General features: G+C 39.9%; 1 protein-coding gene across 3 annotated transcripts in view; it reads right to left on the bottom strand.

Moving 5' to 3' along the window:
- LOC128696689 (ATP-dependent translocase ABCB1) overlaps positions 1–26,749 on the bottom strand; it is a 232,444-nt gene that overhangs the window by 105,657 nt on the left and 100,038 nt on the right. For all 3 annotated transcript variants that reach the window (XM_070094505.1, XM_070094507.1, XM_070094508.1), the window contains exons 3-5: positions 25,336–25,453; positions 4,303–4,517; positions 1,326–1,476 (exon numbers count right to left, since the gene is read on the bottom strand). In XM_070094505.1, coding sequence (XP_069950606.1) covers positions 1,326–1,476; positions 4,303–4,517; positions 25,336–25,453 — 484 coding nt within the window. The remainder of the gene's footprint in view (positions 1–1,325; positions 1,477–4,302; positions 4,518–25,335; positions 25,454–26,749) is intronic.

Raw genomic sequence — 26,749 nt, 5'->3', positions numbered from 1 at the left:
GAGAAATATGTAATAATAATAATATAATAATAATACAAAGGACCCTTGGTTATCGGCCATAATCCGTTCCAGAAGGTCGGCCTAAAACCGAAATGGCCTAACACCGAAATATTTCCCATAAGAATTAATATAAATACAATTAATCCGTTCCAGACACCCAAAAATATTAACAAAAAATATATTTTTTAAAGATAAGTTATAGTTTTACATACACAAAACAAGGAGAACTAAATAAAATAAATAAATGAACATTTAAATCACTATTACATACCTTTATTGAAGACTCTTGTTGGCTTATGGAAGACAGGGAGGAGGAGAGAGAGGGAGGACTGATTATTGTTTGGAAGGGGAATCCCTCTCCATAAGGACTTCAGGTATCAAAGCCCTCTCTGGGGTTACTTCCCTCCCTACCTGCTACACTCCCTGCATGCCTGCTATGCTCCCTGCCTTCCTCCTACACCCTGCCTCCCTACTACACTCCCTGCCTGCCTGCTACACTCCCTACATACTTGCTATGCTCCCTGCATGCCTGCTACACTCCCTGCATGCCTGCTAAACTCCCTTTTGCAACATTAGCTTCCTTGATGTTTGGATGAATGAGTAGAAGTGTCCTAATTCGCCCAGAGACACAGCCAGACTGACTCATGAACATGCCAGTGGTTGGCAGGCAGGCAGGTGGACGTGTCCAATACGGCCAATTAGTGAAATAACGGTCGATAACCAGAAGCTGAAAAACCGGCTGTTAACCGAGTTGGCCATTAAGCAGAACAGCTGATAACCGAAGGTCCACTGTATCTTCATTTCTACAAGTACATGTACAAGGTATACAGGCCTAGCTGACATCAATGACATACTACTATACAGAAAGCCGCTCGTTATGTAGAGCATTTTCGGCAAATTAGGTCAGTTTTCTCCCAGGATGCGACCCACACCAGTCGAATAACAAACCATACCCCGGCCGGGATTGAACCCGCGGTCAGAGAGTCTCAAAACTCCAGCCCGTCGCGTTAGTCGAATAACACTCAGGTACCCATTTTTATTAATGGGCGAGCAGGTATAACAGGTGTGAGGAAACACACCCAATGTTTCCACAATTGCCGGGAATCAAACCATAGACCCCTCTGAGTGTGAAGTGAGAGCTTTGCCTACCAGGCCACGGGCCTGAAGCTTCCATCTACTGGAAAATGTAAAGTGTTACAGGTTGTACAGATGAGGGTACTGTAAAGGTATATCTAGAAAGCCATCATGAAGATGCTACAATAACCATTATTATGAGTCTTTGTATGTGTAAGAGTGACATACCTGGAATGTGTAAGGTGACATACCTGACCCTCTGCAGCATAGTTCATAGCTGTCACAAATATGTAACCCATCACCATCTGGATTGCACCTATGACAATTGTTCCTACTCCAAATCTTACTACCTCTTCAAAGAAGTCCTTAATTCCGTATTTCTCCTTGATCATTTCTATAATTCTGAAACATATGAAATTTTGAGAATATAACACATGGAATAGGGCAAATATGTAATAAAGGTACTCTTATATACACTACCAAATTTGTTAATTGTTAAAGGTCTGGAAAGACTACATACATCCCACTGATGCAATTACCACTAGGATCAAGGTTTAACCCCTCAAGGAAGGTTCCTTGATGTTGGTGAGGGGCTCTTGATTTAGGGAATTGGATCTGTGCTCCAGTTCCCCGAATTAAGCCTGAATGCCTTCCACATCCCCTCCCCAGGCGCTGTATAATCCTCTTGGTTTAGCGCTTCCCCCTTTATTATAATAATAAATAATCAAGGTTTAACAATTTTTTTTTACACATCATTTATTTTACAGGCTCTGCATACAAGGGGCTTTTGGCATGTACACTCAACCACTAGATTTCTTTTGTACAACTACGTATCATGTCCAAATAATAATAATAAATAAGAGCTGTTATCTTACCTTAGCCTATTTCGAAACCCAGCCCTATCAAAAGTATACTACCACCCCTCTAGGATGCCACCCACACCAGTCGGCTAACACCCAGGTACCTACTTATTGAACAGGAGAAGCAGGTGTATGGAAGCATGTCCAATTGGTGTTTCTACCCATACAGGGGGTTCGATCCCCGATACGGGTGGAAACGTTGGGATAGGGCTGGGCTTTGATATGAAATGAGGTTTAATAACAGCTCTTAGCCCGTAAAACTGATATTCGTGTAAAAAAAAAGCATTACCCTGGCTAAACTTTTCTTAATAAACCCTGACTAGCTGCACTGAGTACTACATCCACGACCCATCCTAAATGATTTTTTTATGGCCGAGACTCAAAATTTGGTTAATTCCAGAATTTCTGAAATACCCCTAACATTACAGAACTTTAAAAAAGCAATAAGTGACATGCTCATGCACTCTGCCCCTGGCCCAGACTCGTGGAACTCCGTATTCATCAAAAACTGTAAGAAATCACTTTCACGTGCCATAAATATTCTGAGAGCCTAGACACGGGGGTCATACCAGTCACTAAACACAACAGATATAGCCCCAATCCACGAAGGTAGCAGTAAAGCAGTTGCAAAGAATTCCAGACTGATAGCAGGTTAGGTAAAGTTTGTCAGGAAACAGGACAAGTGTTTCCTGACGCGGGTCTTAGTCAGATGATGACCCGCCGTTGGAGCTTTTGGTCATCTGACCGAGGTCTTCCCCTGGCTTACCAGTCCCCCCCCCCCTTTAAAAATGGTCATAGTTATAACCATTTAACATATTTTACCGATAGCACTAACGTCCTACATAAAAAGCTTTGAAAGGGTTTAAAGAAGCCTCCAGGTATGTCTGCATAAACGACTCTACGATTTTAACCAGATATATACATATAAATTAGTTCATTACCACTAACTTTTTTCTCTCAAAACTTTGCGGTCCAGTCCATTGCCACGATATGTGCATCTTTAATCTTTTGACTACCACCCACATTATGGGTATGGGGTGCATATTAAACATATTAAACCAAACTAAGTCCATAGCTTGTAAAGTGCTACTTCCCCTTCATATGCCCTCGTCAGTTTTTCGGAGTATATTCTGCAATTCAGTATCACCGTTGCACAACTGTTTATGTTTATTACCCCCAATTTTTTTTATATATATTTTTTTTACTAAATAACCTCCATTGGATTTAACAAGAACATAAGACATGTCCCTAAAGGCTATGTATGAAAATTCATATCTGCTAATACAAAAATACAAATACAAATTTTTATTTCCTTGCAAGATTATATTGAGATTATGTAATTACAATAATGAGTTTCAGTGCAATGAGAGCCACTATCATGCCATGGCATTATGGGCAAACTAAATTTAATGGCTTACAAACTACTTAATACTAGAAAAATTGATCATAGTTTAAGTTGTACACCTGTTTTTATTTATAGTAGACAGTAAGTTTACTCAAATTCCAAAAAAGAGTACCCTCATCTTTTTTTAAGATGAGGGTTATACAACTTGAAATGGGTAAATGGCATCAGATTTGCTGTGTAGTCTGTACGTATGTAGAAATCGACAGGATCATTCAAATTCAAATTTCTTTGTTTCTTTGCAAGTATTACATTGAGGTTATGTATTTACAATAATGAGTTGCAGTGCAAAGAGAGCCTCTTTTATGCCAAGGCATTATGGGCCGACTTAATTTAATGACTTAATGACTACTTAACACTAAAGAAATTTATCACAGTTGTACAATAGTTCTATTAATTATAAATGAATCTAATTTATATAAACCAAAGGATATATTCATATTTTAAAAAATGTTTTTTATTGTAATAATATTTTTGGTAGAATTACCAACAATGTGTTAGGTAAAGTCACATATGCTACTAATGCGACAATTTTACTGTGGCAACGTTTCGCTCTCCAGGAGCTTCCCCTCAAGGAAGGTTCCTTGATGTTGGTGAGGGGCTCTTGATTTAGGGAATTGGATCTGTGCTCCAGTTCCCTGAAGCCTGAATGCCTTCCACCCCCCCCCCCAGGCGCTGTATAATCCTCCGGGTTTAGCGCTTCCCCCTTGATTATAATAATAATCTCCAGGAGCTTTGTCAAGCCGTTACGGCATGACAAAACTCCTTGAGAGCGAAACGTTGCCATAATAAAAATGTTGCATTAGCTGCACGTATCATTTTACTTAACATAATCATTATTACACCAATTAAAATACATGCACCCTTTTGAAATAAAGTTGTATACACGTACAAAGGAACGCAAACTAGCATACAAATTTATAGATAAGATTACCAAAATCTCTTAAAAAAAGTCAAACTACTTACTCGTCCACGTCCAATGTTACATTTTCCGGGATATCACCGATGTATAATGTAATGTTTGTTGTATTATCAATGCTACTTAACAAGTCATTGTAAACAAAAGCGTTTGTAACATCACCGAAGAGAATAAACATGGCTGGCATACAGAGTCCAGCTATCAGAGCTGCCAGGACGCCAGCAGCCATCAACCATTTCTCAAGCAAGTTTGAATATCTGAACTGAAAATAAACACATTTTGCTCATTACACTTTCGCTTTAATATAAAAAAAAACTCATACAATATACAAAGTACATGACATACATAATACACATTTAAGGTAAACATTTCCACATTTCCGTAAGACCTTGATCAGGAGCCAAATACGTACCATGCATCGAAATGTACTTTATTCTCATTGCATTAATGTTATATTTAAATATAGCATCAAGGTAAAACTAAACCTAGTCTTAAATTTTAGAAATACATTCACTAACACATAGCTAGGAGCTGTAAATCGACCCTTGTAACCACAAATAGGAGAGTACAGCAAGAAGTGGACCTAGTTACGGTCAGCGAAGAGGCTGGGCCAGGAGTTGTAAATCGACCCTTACAACCACAATTAGGAGAGTGCACACACAATTTTGTTGGATGTTCCGGTCCCTGCCTCCATCTTTTCATGGAACATTGCTTCCATCAGGAAGCGGTTGCCTGACTTACATCATATTAGTGCAACCAATAATATTGATGTCATCTGTTTGCAGGAATGTAGATTGAAAGATGGAGCACCTCCACCAAACTTGCAGGGATATGCAGCTTATAACCTAAGGTCAACCAACTGTTGTGTGATGTATGTCAGAAAGAAGATAAGATAAGATTTCGTTCGGATTTTTAACCCCGGAGGGTTAGCCACCCAGGATAACCCAAGAAAGTCAGTGCGTCATCGAGGACTGTCTAACTTATTTCCATTGGGGTCCTTAATCTTGTCCCCCAGGATGCGACCCACACCAGTCGACTAACACCCAAGTACCTATTTGCTGCTAGGTGAACAGGACAACAGGTGTAAGGAAACGTGTCGAAATGTTTCCACCCGCCGGGAATCGAACCCGGGCCCTCAGTGTGTGAAGCGGGAGCTTTAGCCACCAGGCCACCGGGCCACTTGCCACATTCACTCCTTTCCTTGCAGAGTCGAGTTAACATGCAGTATCATGGTGTCAAAGTATATGCAGGCGATTTTTCCATAAACATTTTTAATCTTTATGCCTCAGCGAACCAGCTTCGACCTGATGCTTTACCAGATCGCATCAATAGTGAACCTACCATCATTCTTGGAGATTTTAATGAACATAAGAACATAAGAACGAAGGAACACTGCAGAAGGCCTACTGGCCCATGCGAGGCAGGTCCAAGTCTCCTACCGGCTTAAGCCAATGCACCCAACCTAGTCAGGTCAGGTCACATTGACTTAAGGGAGGAACACGGCAACCGACCTGGTAGCACAAGCTATCACGTCTAACTCACACCCACCCACATCTACTCATGTATTTATCCAACCTATTTTTAAAGCTACACAACGTTCTAGCCTCTATAACGGTACTTGGGAGTTTGTTCCACTCATCCACAACTCTATTACCAAACCAGTACTTTCCTATATCCTTCCTGAATCTGAATTTTTCCAACTTAAAACCATTGCTGCGAGTCCTGTCTAGGCTAGATATTTTCAGCACACTATTTACATCCCCTTTATTTATTCCTGTCTTCCATTTATACACCTCAATCATATCCCCCCTAATTCTACGTCTTTCTAGAGAGTGCAGTTTCAGGGCCCTTAGTCTATCCTCATAGGGAAGGTTTCTGATACATGGGATCAACTTTGTCATCCTCCTTTGTACATTTTCCAGAGAATTTATATCCATTCTGTAATACGGTGACCAAAACTGTGCAGCATAATCTAAATGAGGCCTAACCAAGGATGTATAGAGTTGAAGAACAACCTGAGGACTCCTATTATTTATGCTTCTTGATATGAAGCCAAGGATTCTATTAGCTTTATTGCGAACACTTATGCACTGTTGTCTTGGTTTCAGATTACTGCTAACCAGAACTCCTAAATCTTTTTCGCAATCCGTAATATTAAGATCTACATTATTTAGTTTATATGTGGCATGGTTATTGTCCTGTCCAACATTTAGAACTTTGCATTTGTCTATATTAAACTGCATCTGCCACTTCTCCGACCACTGCATCAGTCTATTCAAATCTTCCTGGAGTGCTCGAATGTCCTCGTCAGAATGAATTCGACGGCCTATTTTGGTGTCATCGGCAAACTTGCCGATGTCGCTCTTTATGCCCTCATCTATGTCGTTTATGTAGATTGTGAACAGCAGGGGGCCCAACACTGACCCCTGTGGAACACCGCTCGTGACACTTCCCCACTCTGATTTCTCCCCATTTATGCAAACTCTCTGCTGCCTATTTGTCAACCATGCCTCTATCCAGGAAAAAATTTCTCCTCCTATTCCATGTGCTTTAATTTTCCTCAACAGTCTCTGATGTGGGACCCTGTCAAAAGCCTTACTGAAGTCCATATACACAATATCATATTCATTACCATGATCTACCTCCTCAAATACCTTAGTGAAAAAAGTTAATAAATTCGTAAGGCAGGAACGCCCCTTTGTAAAACCATGCTGAGATTCGTTGATTAATTTATGCTTTTCAAGGTGGCTACGAACTGCCTCGGCAATTATTGATTCCATAAATTTTCCCACTATGGAGGTCAGGCTTATTGGTCTATAGTTCGAAGCTAAGGACCTGTCACCTGTTTTGAAAATAGGTATCACATTTGCCATTTTCCACTTATCTGGCACCATGCCAGTTTGTAGTGATATGTTGAAAAGATTAGCCAAAGGTGTGCTAAGCTCCTCTTTACATTCCTTTAGAACCCTTGCATACAGTTCATCAGGGCCTGGGGATTTGTTAGGTTTTAATTTATCTATTTGCCTAAGGACCATGTCACTTGTGACCCTAATAGTGCACAGTTTATTATCGTCCTGTTCTACATAATTTTTCATTACTGGAATATCGCTGGTATCCTCCTGTGTAAAAACTGAGAGGAAGTATGTGTTAAAAATTCTACACATTTCCTTATCACTGTCAGTGAGCTGACCCGAGAAACTTTTGAGTGGGCCTATCTTGTCCCTGATCTTACTTCTGTATACCTGAAAGAATCCTTTTGGGTTAGTCTTCGATTCTCTTGCAACTTTAACCTCATAATCTCTTTTTGCTTTTCTAATTCCCTTTTTTATTTCTCTCTTTAACTGAATATATCGATTTCTCAATTGCCCCTCTCCTCTTTTGATTTGCCTATATATGCCTCTCTTTTGACCAATCAGATATTTTAATCTATTGTTCATCCATTTAGGATCATTTTTGTTTGATCTGATTTCCCTATTTGGAACATAATTTGACTGAGCAGCTAGAACTATGCCCTGGAAAGCATCATATCGGCAACCGTCACCACCTACCTGACCCTTAGTCAGGTCATTCCAGTTCAGCCCACCTAAGTAATTTTTCAGTCCTATGAAATCAGCCAAGCGAAAGTCAGGGACGGAGACTTGATTGCCATTATTAGGGGAATTCCATGATATATTAAAACTGAGTGATTTGTGATCACTTTCCCCAAGCTCATCATTAACCTCAAGATTATTAATTAGTGTTTCCCTACTGGCAAGAACCAAGTCAAGGAGGTTATTTCCCCTAGTTGGCTCTGTCACAAACTGTTTTAAAAAACAATCCTGGATCGTATCAAGAAAGTCACCTGACTCTAAATTTCCTGTCAAATTGCTCCAGTCAATCTGTCTATAGTTGAAATCTCCCATTAGCACAACATTTTCGTATGTAGATGCCTTACGAATTTCGTCCCATAGAAGTTTACTGCACTCCCTATCAAGATTTGGGGCCCTGTAAATCACACCCAAAATTAGTTTTTCTCGGCCCTCGAGAAGCTGTAACCAAACAGATTCAGTGGCTGACGCTTCTAATTTAATATCTTGTCTAACACAACAATTTAAATTGTCTCTGACATACATCGCTACTCCACCACCTTTCCTGTTGACCCTGTCAGTGTGGAATAATTTATAGCCTTGTATGTGACATTCAGAGGGCATCTCTCTATCTTTCAGATTGAGCCAGGTCTCTGTTATAGCAATAATATCTATGTTTCCTGCACTTGCAATTAATCTTAGCTCATCTATCTTATTTCTTACACTCCTGCTATTAGTATAGTAAACCTTAAGGGAGCTAGTCCCTTGCTGCCCTCTGCTGTCCCCCTTTGTTTGCTGACCTGATCTATTGTCTTTATTTATAACTTCATGCTGAATGCCTTTTATACATTTACTGTTTCCAACCCAAGTGTTGCAACCTGCTTGTTTCCCACACACACCCATACCTCTATCTTCCATCAGTTTAAAATCATAGGCATTTCACCAATGGCCTTCTCAATCGAGTCTGCAAGTGCTACCACCCCAGCCCCAGAGAGATGTACCCCATCCCTTGCATACATATCATGTTTGCCATAAAAGTTGTTCCAGTTGTCAATGAATGGGATTGCAAGTTCCTTGCAGTATCTGTCTAGCCAGCAATTTACACCAATTGCCCTAGACAACCATTCATTTCCTACTCCCCTTCTAGGCAAGATGCTACATATGATTGGGATCCCTCCCTTAGACTTAATGAAATCTATAGCTGACCTGTACTTATCTAGCAGCTCTTCTCTCCTACCCTTCCCAATATCATTTCCACCAGCACTGAGACAGATAATGGGCTTGTTCCCATTACCTGACATGATATTATCCAGCCTGTTGACAATGTCCCCAACACCAGCTCCAGGGAAGCACACTCTATCTCTCATCTTCTTATTCCTATTACAAAAAGCACGGTCAATATATCTTACCTGAGAGTCACCAACCACAAGAATGCGCTTACCTCCATTAGCAGGGGCAGTAGTACCCTTACCTTCACTGGCCACTGAAGTACATTCATCCTGAAGAACAGAGAAGCGATTTCCTACCTTCAGATCTTCACTCTTAACTTTCCTTACTCTGATGCGCCTTCCATTACTGTGAACCACTCGCCACTTGTAGCAGGTGCTGGACTGCACCTCACTGCTGGTAGCCGTTGCTACCTCCCCAACTACAGCCTCCTCACAGCGAGAGACAGACTGCACCTCACTTGAAGCCTCATTCCCCACAACTCCAGCCACCTCACACTCTCTCCCAGACCCATTGAAGTGGTCCTTCAGCCTCCTAATCTCCTCCTGGAGAAGCAAGACCTCCTCCTTCAACTCTCCAACCTCAATTTTTAAAACACTGCAGAAGCAAGCCATGCTTTGTAACCAGACATAAGAATATTGGTGGGTCTATAACAAACACCAATGGAACTAAACTAGTGAGATTGCTAAATGAGCATGATAATGTTCGAATTGTGGGCACTACTGAGCCTACTCACATATATGGTGGCATACTAGATCTGTGTCTTGGATTTAATACACTGGACAAGCACCTAAAGTCAGTTCCTGATCAGCCGGGCTGTGGCTCGTACGTTGGTTTGCGTGCAGCCAGCAGCAACAGCCTGGTTGATCAGGCGCTGATCCACCAGGAGGCCTGGTCACAGACCGGGCCGCGGGGGCGTTGACCCCCGAAACTCTCCAGATAGCGAGTCATCATATACGATGCATGACTGTCATAGTTGATGATCTTCTATCTGATCACTTCCCAAGACTAACAACTGTCAATCTTGATCACATCTCCAGCAATCAAGGAGCTAAATACAGGAGGAGGAAACTTATTCTCAAACCAGAACACAGAGACAACTTTATTAACCACTTGGATCAATGGTATAAGAATTACGAGCCCATTGGCACACAAAAATTTAATGATGATTTAATTACCACTATTGAGAGTGTTCTCACAGATCAAATGGGCAGGAATAGGAAACAAAGACCCTCCACTATAAATAACAATAAAAACCAATGTAAATACTATAATGATCCACAGCTACGCAATCTAACACATGCAGCTAGGAGGAATGGTAAAGCATACCGTGAATGTAGAACCCCAGACCTGCTCAGAACGTTCCAAGCTGCACTAACAAATGCAAGGAATAGAAAGGAAGAACTTAGGCAACAGGAATGGGAACAGTTTGTTAGTGGATTAAATAGGTCCACCCCTTTGAGTTTGGCTTGACTGGATTGACTGGAGCAATTTGACAGGAAATTTAGAGTCAGGTGACTTTCTTGATACGATCCAGGATTGTTTTTTAAAACAGTTTGTGACAGAGCCAACTAGGGGTAATAACCTCCTTGACTTGGTTCTTGCCAGTAGGGAAACACTAATTAATAATCTTGAGGTTAATGATGAGCTTGGGGAAAGTGATCACAAATCACTCAGTTTTAATATATCATGGAATTCCCCTAATAATGGCAATCAAGTCTCCGTCCCTGACTTTCGCTTGGCTGATTTCATAGGACTGAAAAATTACTTAGGTGGGCTGAACTGGAATGACCTGACTAAGGGTCAGGTAGGTGGTGATGGTTGCCGATATGATGCTTTCCAGGGCATAGTTCTAGCTGCTCAGTCAAATTATGTTCCAAATAGGGAAATCAGATCAAACAAAAATGATCCTAAATGGATGAACAATAGATTAAAATATCTGATTGGTCAAAAGAGAGGCATATATAGGCAAATCAAAAGAGGAGAGGGGCAATTGAGAAATCTATATATTCAGTTAAAGAGAGAAATAAAAAAAGGGAATTAGAAAAGCAAAAAGAGATTATGAGGTTAAAGTTGCAAGAGAATCGAAGACTAACCCAAAAGGATTCTTTCAGGTATACAGAAGTAAGATCAGGGACAAGATAGGCCCACTCAAAAGTTCCTCGGGTCAGCTCACTGACAGTGATAAGGAAATGTGTAGAATTTTTAACACATACTTCCTCTCAGTTTTTACACAGGAGGATACCAGCGATATTCCAGTAATGATAAATTATGTAGAACAGGACGATAATAAACTGTGCACTATTAGGGTCACAAGTGACATGGTCCTTAGGCAAATAGATAAATTAAAACCTAACAAATCCCCAGGCCCTGATGAACTGTATGCAAGGGTTCTAAAGGAATGTAAAGAGGAGCTTAGCACACCTTTGGCTATTCTTTTCAACATATCACTACAAACTGGCATGGTGCCAGATAAGTGGAAAATGGCAAATGTGATACCTATTTTCAAAACAGGTGACAGGTCCTTAGCTTCGAACTATAGACCAATAAGCCTAACCTCCATAGTGGGAAAATTTATGGAATCAATAATTGCCGAGGCAGTTCGTAGCCACCTTGAAAAGCATAAATTAATCAACGAATCTCAGCATGGTTTTACAAAGGGGCGTTCCTGCCTTACGAATTTATTAACTTTTTTCACTAAGGTATTTGAGGAGGTAGATCATGGTAATGAATATGATATTGTGTATATGGACTTCAGTAAGGCTTTTGACAGGGTCCCACATCAGAGACTATTGAGGAAAATTAAAGCACATGGAATAGGAGGAGAAATTTTTTCCTGGATAGAGGCATGGTTGACAAATAGGCAGCAGAGAGTTTTCATAAATGGGGAGAAATCAGAGTGGGGAAGCGTCACGAGCGGTGTTCCACAGGGGTCAGTGTTGGGCCCCCTGCTGTTCACAATCTACATAAACGACATAGATGAGGGCATAAAGAGCGACATCGGCAAGTTTGCCGATGACACCAAAATAGGCCGTCGAATTCATTCTGACGAGGACATTCGAGCACTCCAGGAAGATTTGAATAGACTGATGCAGTGGTCGGAGAAGTGGCAGATGCAGTTTAATATAGACAAATGCAAAGTTCTAAATGTTGGACAGGACAATAACCATGCCACATATAAACTAAATAATGTAGATCTTAATATTACGGATTGCGAAAAAGATTTAGGAGTTCTGGTTAGCAGTAATCTGAAACCAAGACAACAGTGCATAAGTGTTCGCAATAAAGCTAATAGAATCCTTGGCTTCATATCAAGAAGCATAAATAATAGGAGTCCTCAGGTTGTTCAACTCTATACATCCTTGGTTAGGCCTCATTTAGATTATGCTGCACAGTTTTGGTCACCGTATTACAGAATGGATATAAATTCTCTGGAAAATGTACAAAGGAGGATGACAAAGTTGATCCCATGTATCAGAAACCTTCCCTATGAGGATAGACTAAGGGCCCTGAAACTGCACTCTCTAGAAAGACGTAGAATTAGGGGGGATATGATTGAGGTGTATAAATGGAAGACAGGAATAAATAAAGGGGATGTAAATAGTGTGCTGAAAATATCTAGCCTAGACAGGACTCGCAGCAATGGTTTTAAGTTGGAAAAATTCAGATTCAGGAAGGATATAGGAAAGTACTGGTTTGGTAATAGAGTTGTGGATGAGTGGAACAAACTCCCAAATACCGTTATAGAGGCCAGAACGTTGTGTAGCTTTAAAAATAGGTTGGATAAATACATGAGTAGATGTGGGTGGGTGTGAGTTAGACCTGATAGCTTGTGCTACCAGGTCGGTTGCCGTGTTCCTCCCTTAAGTCAATGTGACCTGACCTGACTAGGTTGGGTGCATTGGCTTAAGCCGGTAGGAGACTTGGACCTGCCTTGCATGGGCCAGTAGGCCTTCTGCAGTGTTCCTTCGTTCTTATGTTCTTATGTTCTTCTTAAAGGTATAAATAAAATAACCAGGAAAAAGACTGGCAATGTTGCTCATCCCTTTCCTCTTGAAAAAGCAAATGACCTCATAAATGACTGGTCCAAAACATCCAGGCATGAAAGCCTTCCATCTCATATTAGAAAAAAATTAGAGAGTACTTCTGAAGAAATGTTGAAACTGATTAATTTTATGAGCCAAAATATTGATGAGAGTGATTGCCTCTTTGCCGAGTATGAATTAGATAATGCATTAACCAAAGGTCGATCAACTGCTCCTGGAGAGGATGGTATAACCTATGATATTCTCAGAACTCTAAGGCACGTGCCTGAAAACCCTTTGTTGGCACTGTATAATCTCAGTTACATTGAGGGCGTTCTTCCTACTTCCTGGACCAATAGTCTCATTGTGCCTATCCCTAAGCCCCAACAGCCTGATACATTTAGGCCGATCTCCTTAACTAGTTGTCTTTGTAAAACTTTTGAAAGAATGATGCTTAACAGACTGTACTACAGAATCAGACACCAACTTCCCCCCTACCTTTATGGGTTCATGAAAGGTAAAAGTGTGCAGAACTGTATTTCCACCTTTCTCACTGCACACACCTCTACTAGTTTTACCACTTTTCTTGATCTAAAATCTGCATTTGATATTGCGAACAGAACCGTTATACTACATGAACTAGCCAAAATGAATATTGGTGGTAGCTTACTCTGCTGGATAATAGGATACCTGTCAAATAGAGTATCCTCTGTCCTTTACCAAGGCTTCAGAAGTGATTCTAAAGAAATGTCTTTAGGTACACCGCAGGGAGGAGTTCTTAGTCCCATGCTATTTAATATTCTGATTAATGCTCTCCTAAATGCTCTACCTGCCTCACCTAAACATATAGCTATAAGCTATGCTGATGATATCATGATCCATACAACAGGGCATGAGAAGATGAATACCATTCTTAATGAAGTTCAAGCAATTTGTAATCGACTAGGCCTCATAATATCTTCCTCTAAAACAAAGATATTAACAAGCAAACGACATCCCCCACCCATCTATTTGCAGGGTGAAATCATTAGCTACGTTAAAACTTACAGATATCTTGGTGTAGATGTACCCTTTAACAAATCCACTATACCACAACTAAACAAGAAATGCAAAGCTAGGCTAAATGCTCTCAAAGCTGTTGCTGGCTACAATCCCAACTATGGTGCTAATGTGAGAATCGTGAGAATGATGTACATAGCCTATGTTAGGTCCTTAATTGATTATGCTGCTCCCATGTTGATATTAGCTAGAGAAAGTTCTCTCCGACCCTTAGAGTTAATGCAAAATGAAGCTCTCAGGATTATTCTTGGCTGTCCCAGATCTACAAAAGTTCTTAACATGAGGAAGGAGCTTGGTATTTCTAGTATCAGTGAGAGGATTGTTGAAATTAACACTGTACTCGGTATTAGAATGTTGAGAAACGAACCAGACACTGTCACAGTGAATCTTACCAGTAATGATAAATTATGTAGAACAGGACGATAATAAACTGTGCACTATTAGGGTCACAAGTGACATGGTCCTTAGGCAAATAGATAAATTAAAACCTAACAAATCCCCAGGCCCTGATGAACTGTATGCAAGGGTTCTAAAGGAATGTAAAGAGGAGCTTAGCACACCTTTGGCTAATCTTTTCAACATATCACTACAAACTGGCATGGTGCCAGATAAGTGGAAAATGGCAAATGTGATACCTATTTTCAAAACAGGTGACAGGTCCTTAGCTTCGAACTATAGACCAATAAGCCTAACCTCCATAGTGGGAAAATTTATGGAATCAATAATTGCCGAGGCAGTTCGTAGCCATCTTGAAAAGCATAAATTAATCAACGAATCTCAGCATGGTTTTACAAAGGGGCGTTCCTGCCTTACGAATTTATTAACTTTTTTCACTAAGGTATTTGAGGAGGTAGATCATGGTAATGAATATGATATTGTGTATATGGACTTCAGTAAGGCTTTTGACAGGGTCCCACATCAGAGACTATTGAGGAAAATTAAAGCACATGGAATAGGAGGAGAAATTTTTTCCTGGATAGAGGCATGGTTGACAAATAGGCAGCAGAGAGTTTGCATAAATGGGGAGAAATCAGAGTGGGGAAGCGTCACGAGCGGTGTTCCACAGGGGTCAGTGTTGGGCCCCCTGCTGTTCACAATCTACATAAACGACATAGATGAGGGCATAAAGAGCGACATCGGCAAGTTTGCCGATGACACCAAAATAGGCCGTCGAATTCATTCTGACGAGGACATTCGAGCACTCCAGGAAGATTTGAATAGACTGATGCAGTGGTCGGAGAAGTGGCAGATGCAGTTTAATATAGACAAATGCAAAGTTCTAAATGTTGGACAGGACAATAACCATGCCACATATAAACTAAATAATGTAGATCTTAATATTACGGATTGCGAAAAAGATTTAGGAGTTCTGGTTAGCAGTAATCTGAAACCAAGACAACAGTGCATAACTGTTCGCAATAAAGCTAATAGAATCCTTGGCTTCATATCAAGAAGCATAAATAATAGGAGTCCTCAGGTTGTTCTTCAACTCTATACATCCTTGGTTAGGCCTCATTTAGATTATGCTGCACAGTTTTGGTCACCGTATTACAGAATGGATATAAATTTTCTGGAAAATGTACAAAGGAGGATGACAAAGATGATCCCATGTATCAGAAACCTTCCCTATGAGGATAGACTAAGGGCCCTGAAAATGCACTCTCTAGAAAGACGTAGAATTAGGGGGGATATGATTGAGGTGTATAAATGGAAGACAGGAATAAATAAAGGGGATGTAAATAGTGTGCTGAAAATATCTAGCCTAGATAGGACTCGCAGCAATGGTTTTAAGTTGGAAAAATTCAGATTCAGGAAGGATATAGGAAAGTACTGGTTTGGTAATAGAGTTGTGGATGAGTGGAACAAACTCCCAAGTACCGTTAGAGAGGCCAGAACGTTGTGTAGCTTTAAAAATAGGTTGGATAAATACATGAGTAGATGTGGGTGGGTGTGAGTTAGACCTGATAGCTTGTGCTAACAGGTCGGTTGCCGTGTTCCTCCCTTAAGTCAATGTGACCTGACCTGACTAGGTTGGGTGCATTGGCTTAAGCCGGTAGGAGACTTGGACCTGCCTCGCATGGGCCAGTAGGCCTTCTGCAGTGTTCCTTCGTTCTTATGTTATGTTCTTAAATACACACAGATCTAAATGGATTGTGAAAACGTGCAATTGCATTAAGTTTTATAACCTACATGAACTGTATCACTGTAGGCAACAAGAGCATTTCACCCCTCCATGGAAGATGTGTTCATTTAATATCACATACCTACAAGTCCCTCCCAAGAAGCTCATTGCTAGTAATCCCTTCCTTAAATCTCTTGTTAGAGCAACTGCTCAAGAAGAAATTTCTCACCTAGCCGGTAGTAATAAGTTATCACAAGTTATATACACTGATGGATCTAAACAGGAGTCTTCTGGCAGGGCTGCATCTGCTCTTGTTGCCACCTCCCTAGTTAAGAACGATAATAAATTTGTTGAGTTAGGCATAAGAATTAACAACTGGGCGTCTACACTGCAAACTGAATTGTTTGCAATCCTAATGGAGCTAAAGCTAACCTATGACACTGAGCTTGATTCTATCATCATTACTGATTCTATGTCATCATTGAAGGCTCTTGAGTCATATAATGACTCCAACAACATGCTCAGGAAGCCAGGTATAGATACTCAAAAATTAGGGACAAAGGAATTAATGTACAATTGCTATGGATCCCATCACACATTGGATTACTCCTTCATGATAAAGTTGATATGTTAGCCAAGAAGAGTACCCAGAAGGAGAATGTAGAATATAACTTTGGTATAACTGTGTCTAGCATTAGGAATAATATTAGGAGAGAAGTAAATAATGAAAATGATTGTTATAGGAATGCAGTTAGAAGCCTGAGTAGATCTATAACCCACTATGATAACATGAACGTAGATAAGTATGTTTATGGAGCAACTTGCAATGTGAACAGACTGGCTGATGTTGTAGTGGCCAGGCTTAGGCTTGGTTACAAGTACTTCTGGCAGTTTGGGAGACACACAGATGATGATCAAACTAAATGTAAATTATGTGATCAGGCATATGGTCACTCTCTTGAACACTATGTGCTTAATTGTCCACTTATTGAGGAATACAGAGACAGACAGTATAATAACCTATGTGACATGTCAAGATATCTTATTAATGAAAATAAGATACCAGATATACTAAGCAAATTTCCTAAATTTGCTTGTAACAGATAAGTGAACTATAGATATGTAGATATAAATCCATATGTATTCCTGTTAACCCTTTGGGGCCTAGTTCCTAAGCCTTTTGTGTATCCATATGCTCTCGCGCTACCGTCCACAGGATGGATATGGGGTGCACAATAAACTAGCCACTTCGGTGGCAAAATCTAAATCCTGCCTCTTAAGTGGATAAAACATTTGCAGAGCAGAAACCTGTCAGAACATTTGGTTTACATTAGCAAAATCCTGAGCAGAAGGTTACCCACTCTCCACTTAGGACGCTAATTCGTTCCGGGAAATTCACCGTAATTGACTAGAGTTTACCTGGAGTTTACCTGGAGAGAGTTTCGGGGGTCAACGCCCCCGCGGCCCGGTCTGTGACCAGGCCTCCTGGTGGATCAGCGCCTGATCAACCAGGCTGTTGCTGCTGGCTGCACGCAAACCAACGTACGAGCCACAGCCCGGCTGATCAGGAACTGACTTTAGGTGCTTGTCCAGTGCCAGCTTGAAGACTGCCAGGGGTCTGTTGGTAATTCCCTTTATGTGTGCTGGGAGGCAGTTGAACAGTCTCGGGCCCCTGACACTTATTGTATGGTCTCTTAACGTGCTAGTGACACCCCTGCTTTTCATTGGGGGGATGGTGCATCGTCTGCCAAGTCTTTTGCTTTCGTAGTGAGTGATTTTCGTGTGCAAGTTCGGTACTAGTCCCTCTAGGATTTTCCAGGTGTATATAATAATGTATCTCTCCCGCCTGCGTTCCAGGGAATACAGGTTTAGGAACCTCAAGCTCTCCCAGTAATTGAGGTGTTTTATCTCCGTTATGCGCGCCGTGAAAGTTCTCTGTACATTTTCTAGGTCGGCAATTTCACCTGCCTTGAAAGGTGCTGTTAGAGTGCAGCAATATTCCAGCCTAGATAGAACAAGTGACCTGAAGAGTGTCATCATGGGCTTGGCCTCCCTAGTTTTGAAGGTTCTCGGAATTCTGAACCCATTTTCCCATAAACACCTATTTTAACGGGAAATGTATTTTCTAGCCATAATTATGACTGATATACAATACCGACAAGTAGGCGAGTAAAACGCAAGTGTAACAGTTTAGTATCTTTGTTGCTGAAACGTTTCGCCTACACGGTAGGCTTCTCCAGTCAAATGCCGAGAAGAATAAACATGGATACTAAACTAATAACAATAATATATTTTTTATTTCTACATGTATAAGGTGTACAGGCCTAGCTGACATCAATGATATACTACTATAAAGAAAGTCGCTTGTTATGCAGAGCATTTCGGGCAAATTAGGTCAGTTTTGTCCCAGGATGCGACCCACACCAGTCGACTAACACCCAGGTACCCATTTTACTAATGGGTGAACATAGACAACCGGTTCAGTTCCCTCGCCGGGAATCGAATCCGGACCCTCGCCGTGTGAAGCGAGAGCTTGAGTCACCAGGCCACGGGGCACAGAGGGTACTGGCAAAGCAATGTGATTAGTCCTTCAACCTTGAATTAGTTTTTCAGGTGTTCAGTCCCTCAGCCTGGACAATGGTTCGGGTTTATAGTCTGGAACGATGTGAAGCTGAAGTATGAGAATGGAGCCTTGTATACTGCCAAAGGAGAGGCGTTTGCTTATACAGTAGAACCCCTGTATTCAAAATTAATTGATTCCTGAGTGTTCTAAATATTGAATTTTCTGAATACTGGATCAATTTTTTCCATGGGAAATAATGAAAATTGGACTAATTCGCCCCAGACCCCGAAAGTTACTCTTCACAAACCATTTTAAGTCAGAATATTAGTAGGTTAATTAAACTTGTAAAATAACACGTACAAACAAGAAATCATACATGAACCCTGCAAGAATTTTAACTGTTGCCACATTAGCACTTTTCATTGTGCCTCTATTTTTGATAATATAAAATACGGTAGATGATGACATGCCATATTCCTTGGCTAGGTCAATAAGACGTATTCCATTTTCCTGTTTTGAAATGAGTTTCTTATTAGTTGAATGATGGTTCTTACAGCTTTCCTTTTAGGTTTTCCCTTCACTATTCTTATTCGGGGCCATGATCTCTTATTTTTAATAATAAAATAAAAATAACACAAAGTTATACAAAAATAACAACTGAATCGCAAGAGTTCAAAAATTATGCATCGTTCCGAATATAGTGACATTTGCGAATATTACCTGGAGTTTACCTGAAGAGAGTTTCAGGGGTCAACGCCCCCTCGGCCTGGTCTGAGACTAGGCCTCATGGTGGATCAGGGTCTGATCAACCAGGCTGTTACAGCTGGCTGCACGCAAGCTGACGTACGAATCACAGTCCGGTTGGTCAGGTACAAGTGTATATTATCATGTATCTCTCGCCTGCGTTCGACGGAATACAGATCAAGGACCTTCAACGGTTCCCAGTAGTTTAGATGCCTTATCAGTACTTTTTTCCCTCGATTTTTTTTCCGAATACAGAGGTTCTACTGTAGTATAAAGCAAATTTAGGAACTGACCCAAATGCTATCCAAATCACAGGAAAACAGAAGCAAATGTAAAGAAAAAAAGATTTTATATACATACAGTATAGATGGAATAAAACTCCAAGAGACTAAAGCTTGGAAATACTTAAATGAAAGGCAACCTTAGAATTAGTAAAAGTGAAGCCAAACTGGAAAAAAAACATTGTAATGTAAATTAATTATCATATGTGGGAAACTGTTCTGTAGAAAAACTACCGGTAACGGGGAGGAGGAAGAGGAATAACAAAAAGGCACAATACCGTGACTGGAACAATACACAAATAACTCGCACATAGGAGAGAGGAGCTTACTACGACGTTTCGGTCCGACTTGTAAATGGTTCAAATCGGACCGAAACGTCGTCGTAAGCGCTTCTTTCCTATGTGCAGGTTATTTGTGTAGGAGGAAGATTAGTAATTTTGCTCAAGGAAATCCTGCAAGCTACTGAAAGTAAACTCCATATCCTAAATACCGTCAAATAGAAGAGAGAAGAATTGACTAGGTAAATGTAACCGTGAAATACATCAAAGAAATTAATAAAAATACAATGAGCACGAAAATCGACGATTTCAGATGCTCTATAAAGAAACGGCAGTCAGAACCCAAACAACCTTCAAGGTAAACCTGATAACAGTCCTTTAATGGTAACTGAGGATGGGGCCATCCAGTCTACCACAGCCAGATCTGAGACTGAACCTCTGCAAAGTGTGCAAGGACCCCACCTCACTGCAAACAATTCTGGTGATACCAGAATGCCATCACACACACCAGCTGTGGAGGAGCTAGCCATCCCTGCTAGCACATATGGAACTACTGGTCTGCTACTACAGATACCTATGGCTACACCTGAATATGGGGATGAGTTTGTCATTTCTCCCAATACACACAACTACAACAGTCAGACGGACACCACACAGGTAACCTCCCTGGAAATTGGAGATGAGTCAGATGCACAGGACCTACCTGCAATGAATGATGAAACAGAGAACACTAATGTAACCATGGTACCTGTTAAGGTGATAGGTGTTAAAGGAAGCACTAACCCAGAAGTGCCATCCTCCGGAGAGGCATTGGATTCGCTTGACCTTCCTCATATTATAACAAATTTCCAGAAAAAAATTGAGCATCTTGAACAGATCCTGACAAGTTTAATAAATATATGTAATCAGGATGATGCTCTTGAGCATGGTGATGATGTCAAAAGTGCAGCAATCTCCGTTCAGCTTCCAGCAATTTGTGAGAAAGAAGCCCATAACTCTTGCCTTCAAAAATTGCCTTATAACTGGCTGCCAAAATGCCGAAAAATGCTTAAAAATAAAGGTTCTGAAGATAAAGACGTACAAACTATGCTATTTGCTCTTAAGTATCTGCACACTGCAGTCAAAGCATAATAGTTTTACCATCTTATGAGCAAGAGATTGTAATAACTCACTACAATGGATACATTACAAATCTTTTCATGGAACATTGCTTCCATCAGGAAGCGGTTGCCTGACTTACATCATATTAGTGCAACCAAGAATATTGATGTCATCTGTTTGCAGGAATGTAGATTGAAAGATGGAGCACCTCCACCAAACTTGCCTGGATATGTATACCTAACAATCTGTCGGTATTTTATACCATTTTAATTGCCTGGATATGCAGCTTATAACCTAAGGTCAACCAACTGTTGTGTGATGTATGTCAGAAAGAACTTGCCACATTCACTCCTTTCCTTGCAGAGTCGAGTTAACATGCAGTATCATGGTGTCAAAGTATATGCAGGCGATTTTTCCATAAACATTTTTAATCTCTATGCCCCAGCGAACCAGCTTCGACCTGATGCTTTACCAGATCGCATCAATAGTGAACCTACCATCATTCTTGGAGATTTTAATGCCAGACATAAGAATATTGGTGGGTCTATTACAAACACCAATGGAACTAAACTAGTGAGATTGCTGAATGAGCATGACAATGTTCGAATTGTGGGCACTACTGAGCCTACTCACATATATGGTGGCATACTAGATCTGTGTCTTGGATTTAATACATCATATACGATGCATGACTCTGTCATAGTTGATGATCTTCTATCTGATCACTTCCCAAGACTAACAACTGTCAATCTTGATCACATCTCCAGCAATCAAGGAGCTAAATACAGAAGGAGGAAACTTATTCTCAAACCAGAACACAGAGACAACTTTATTAACCACTTGGATCAATGGTATAAGAATTACGAGCCCACTGGCACACAAAAATTTAATGATGATTTAATTACCACTATTGAGAGTGTTCTCACAGATCAAGTGGGCAGGAATAGGAAACAAAGACCCTCCACTATAAATAACAATAAAAACCAATGTAAATACTATAATGATCCACAGCTGCGCAATCTAACACATGCAGCTAGGAGGATTGGTAAAGCATACCGTGAATGTAGAACCCCAGACCTGCTCAGAACGTTCCAAGCTGCACTAACAAATGCAAGGAATAGAAAGGAAGAACTTAGGCAACAGGAATGGGAACAGTTTGTTAGTGGATTAAATAGGTTCACCCCTTTGAGTTTGGCTTGGAAAGGTATAAATAAAATAACCAGGAAAAAGACTGGCAATGTTGCTCATCCCTTTCCTCTTGAAAAAGCAAATGACCTCATAAATGACTGGTCCAAAACATCCAGGCATGAAAGCCTTCCATCTCATATTAGAAAAAAATTAGAGAGTACTTCTGAAGAAATGTTGAAACTGATTAATTTTATGAGCCAAAATATTGATGAGTGATTGCCTCTTTACCGAGTATGAATTAGATAATGCATTAACCAAAGGTCGATCAACTGCTCCTGGAGAGGATGGTATAACCTATGATATTCTCAGAACTCTAAGGCACGTGCCTGAAAACCCTTTGTTGGCACTGTATAATCTCAGTTACATTGATGGCGTTCTTCCTACTTCCTGGACCAATAGTCTCATTGTGCCTATCCCTAAGCCCCAACAGCCTGATACATTTAGGCCGATCTCCTTAACTAGTTGTCTTTGCAAAACTTTTGAAAGAATGATGCTTAACAGATTGTACTACAGAATCAGACATCAACTTTCCCCCTACCTCTATGGGTTCATGAAAGGTAAAAGTGTGCAGAACTGTATTTCCACCTTTCTCACTGCACACACCTCTACTAGTTTTACCACTTTTCTTGATCTAAAATCTGCATTTGATATTGCAAACAGAACCGTTATACTACATGAACTAGCCAAAATGAATATTGGTGGTAGCTTACTCTGCTGGATAATAGGATACCTGTCAAATAGAGTATCCTCTGTCCTTTACCAAGGCTTCAGAAGTGATTCTAAAGAAATGTCTTTAGGTACACCGCAGGGAGGAGTTCTTAGTCCCATACTATTTAATATTCTGATTAATGCTCTCCTAAATGCTCTACCTGCCTCACCTAAACATATAGCTATAAGCTATGCTGATGATATCATGATCCATACAACAGGGCATGAGAAGATGAATACCATTCTTAATGAAGTTCAAGCAATTTGTAATCGACTAGGCCTCATAATATCTTCCTCTAAAACAAAGATATTAACAAGCAAACGACATCCCCCACCCATCTATTTGCAGGGTGAAATCATTAACTACGTTAAAACTTACAGATATCTTGGTGTAGATGTACCCTTTAACAAATGCACTATACCACAACTAAACAAGAAATGTAAAGCTAGGCTAAATGCTCTCAAAGCTGTTGCTGGCTACAATCCCAACTATGGTGCTAATGTGAGAATCGTGAGAATGATGTACATAGCCTATGTTAGGTCCTTAATTGATTATGCTGCTCCCATGTTGATATTAGCTAGAGAAAGTTCCCTCCGACCCTTGGAGTTAATGCAAAATGAAGCTCTCAGGACTATTCTTGGCTGTCCCAGATCTACAAAAGTTCTTAACATGAGGAAGGAGCTTGGTATTTCTAGTATCAGTGATAGGATTGTTGAAATTAACACTGTACTCGGTATTAGAATGTTGAGAAACGAACCAGACACTGTCACAGTGAATCTTACCAAGTGTTTAGAGGTAAATACACACAGATCTAAATGGATTGTGAAAACGTGCAATTGCATTAAGTTTTATAACCTATAACCTGCATGAACTGTATCACTGTAGGCAACAAGAGCATTTCACCCCTCCATGGAAGATGTGTTCATTTAATATCACATACCTACAAGTCCCTCCCAAGAAGCTCATTGCTAGTAATCCCTTCCTTAAATCTCTTGTTAGAGCAACTGCTCAAGAAGAAATTTTTCGCCTAGCTGGTAGTAATAAGTTATCACAAGTTATATACACTGATGGATCTAAACAGGAGTCTTCTGGCAGGGCTGCATCTGCTCTTGTTGCCACCTCCCTAGTTAAGAACGATAATAAATTTGTTGAGTTAGGCATAAGAATTAACCACTGGGCGTCTACACTGCAAACTGAATTGTTTGCAATCCTAATGGCGCTAAAGCTAACCTATGACACTGAGCTTGACTATCATCATTACTGATTCTATGTCATCATTGAAGGCTCTTGGCTCATATAATGACTCCAACAACATGCTCATTGGGGAAGCCAGGTATAGATACTCAAAAATTAGGGACAAAGGAATTAATGTACAATTGCTATGGATCCCATCACACATTGGATTACTCCTTCATGATAAAGTTGATATGTTAGCCAAGAAGAGTATCCAGAAGGAGAACGTAGAATATAACTTTGGTATAACTGTGTCTAGCATTAGGAATAATATTAGGAGAGAAGTAAATAATGAAGATGATTGTTATAGGAATGCAGTTAGAAGCCTGAGTAGATCTATAACCCACTATGATAACATGAACGTAGATAAGTATGTTTATGGAGCAACTTGCAATGTGAACAGACTGACTGATGTTGTAGTGGCCAGGCTTAGGCTTGGTTACAAGTACTTCTGGCAGTTTGGGAGACACACAGATGATGATCAAACTAAATGTAAATTATGTGATCAGGCATATGGTCACTCTCTTGAACACTATGTGCTTAATTGTCCACTTATTGAGGAATACAGAGACAGACAGTATAATAACCTATGTGACATGTCAAGATATCTTATTAATGAAAATAAGATACCAGATATACTAAGCAAATTTCCTAAATTTGCTTGTAACAGATAAGTGAACTATAGATATGTAGATATAAATCCATATGTATTCCTGTTAACCCTTTGGGGCCTAGTTCCTAGGCCTTTTGTGTATCCACATGCTCTCGCGCTACCGTCCACAGGATGGATATGGGGTGCACAATAAACTAGCCACTTCGGTGGCAAAATCTAAATCTATAAAGAAACGGGTAGCCTATGAGGCTGGAACAGTAAACAAATGGTTATTCAAATTCTTAGTGTAACTACTTGTGTATCAAAATAAAGACACGATACCCTAGCCAAATTTCTTAAGTAACATTTGCATTAAATCTCACAATACTTACAAGCTGAAGCATAGGCACAGGGGGTAACTCATTTTTCTTTTCTTCTTCATCGTTATTTTCCTCTTTTTCTTTTTCATCCTTTTTTTTCTTCTTTTTTCCATTCTTTTTCAGATCATCTCTGCAAGAAAGAAAATACAAAAAATGCATATATTTTTTTTATTAAGTATATATATACATCCAACAGTGAGAAAAGACACATCAAAATTTTTCTTTTTCAACCGCCTGTTGGCCATTCCATACTCCAATCAAGAATTAGTATGCCATATAAAGATAACGTGAGAAAAAAAATCCCAGATATACCAGTTTTGACAGTGAACTCCAATGAACTAATATAGTAATAGGTTAGAAAATCCTTCCGACAAACCTAACTGATCAACAGTTCCTTAACTCCAGAGGTTAACACAGCCAGTAATGCACAGGAAGTGTGTAGTGCTCGGGTATATTTATTATGAATGAGACCTTTCGCCAACCATTTTGAAACCCCTTCTATCAAGACTGGGGGCTGATTACCTCACATTCTACTGAATCGAAAAGCCCACTGATTGGCGAAACGTCTTTATAATAAATATACCCATTTTTACACGTGTCTTTTTTATCTGTTAGAATTGTACACCATTATAGTGATAAAATAACTGACCTACATGTTCATTTGTGATCTTTCTAATTAAAGTAATTACCAGTGATGATGGAGAGAAGATTAAGCTGTGAGCAGGGAAATAGTGTACTGGATTAAGTTATGAAGTAACTATCTAAAGAATGGAAACAGCCAAGGCTGGTAGTTTCATCAAGTCACTCAGGTGAAGTTGTGGGGTTAATTAACCATCATTCTTCCAAAATAAATAACTAGTCTATCATCCTGTACGCTTGTCAATAAATAAATAAATAAATAAATAAATAAATAAATAAATAAATAAATAAATAAATAAATAAATAAATAAATAAATAAATAAATAAATAAATATATATATATATATATATATATATATATATATTTATATATATATATATATATATATATATATATATATATATATATATATATATTTTTATTTATTTATTTATTTATTTATTTATTTATTTTTTTTATTATCACACTGGCCGATTCCCACCAAGGCAGGGTGGCCCGAAAAAGAAAAACTTTCACCATCATTCACTCCATCACTGTCTTGCCAGAAGGGTGCTTTACACTACAGTTTTTAAACTGCAACATTAACACCCCTCCTTCAGAGTGCAGACACTGTACTTCCCATCTCCAGGACTCAAGTCCGGCCTGCCGGTTTCCCTGAACCCCTTCATAAATGTTACTTTGCTCACACTCCAACAGCACGTCACGTGTTAAAAACCATTTGTCTCCATTCACTCCTATCAAACACGCTCACGCATGCCTGCTGGAAGTCCAAGCCCCTCGCACACA

The sequence above is a fragment of the Cherax quadricarinatus genome, chromosome 46 (genome assembly GCF_038502225.1).
Source record: "Cherax quadricarinatus isolate ZL_2023a chromosome 46, ASM3850222v1, whole genome shotgun sequence".
Lineage (NCBI taxonomy): Eukaryota > Metazoa > Arthropoda > Malacostraca > Decapoda > Parastacidae > Cherax > Cherax quadricarinatus.
Note: the sequence above shows the minus strand (reverse complement) of the source record. Positions and strands in the feature narration are given on the sequence as shown.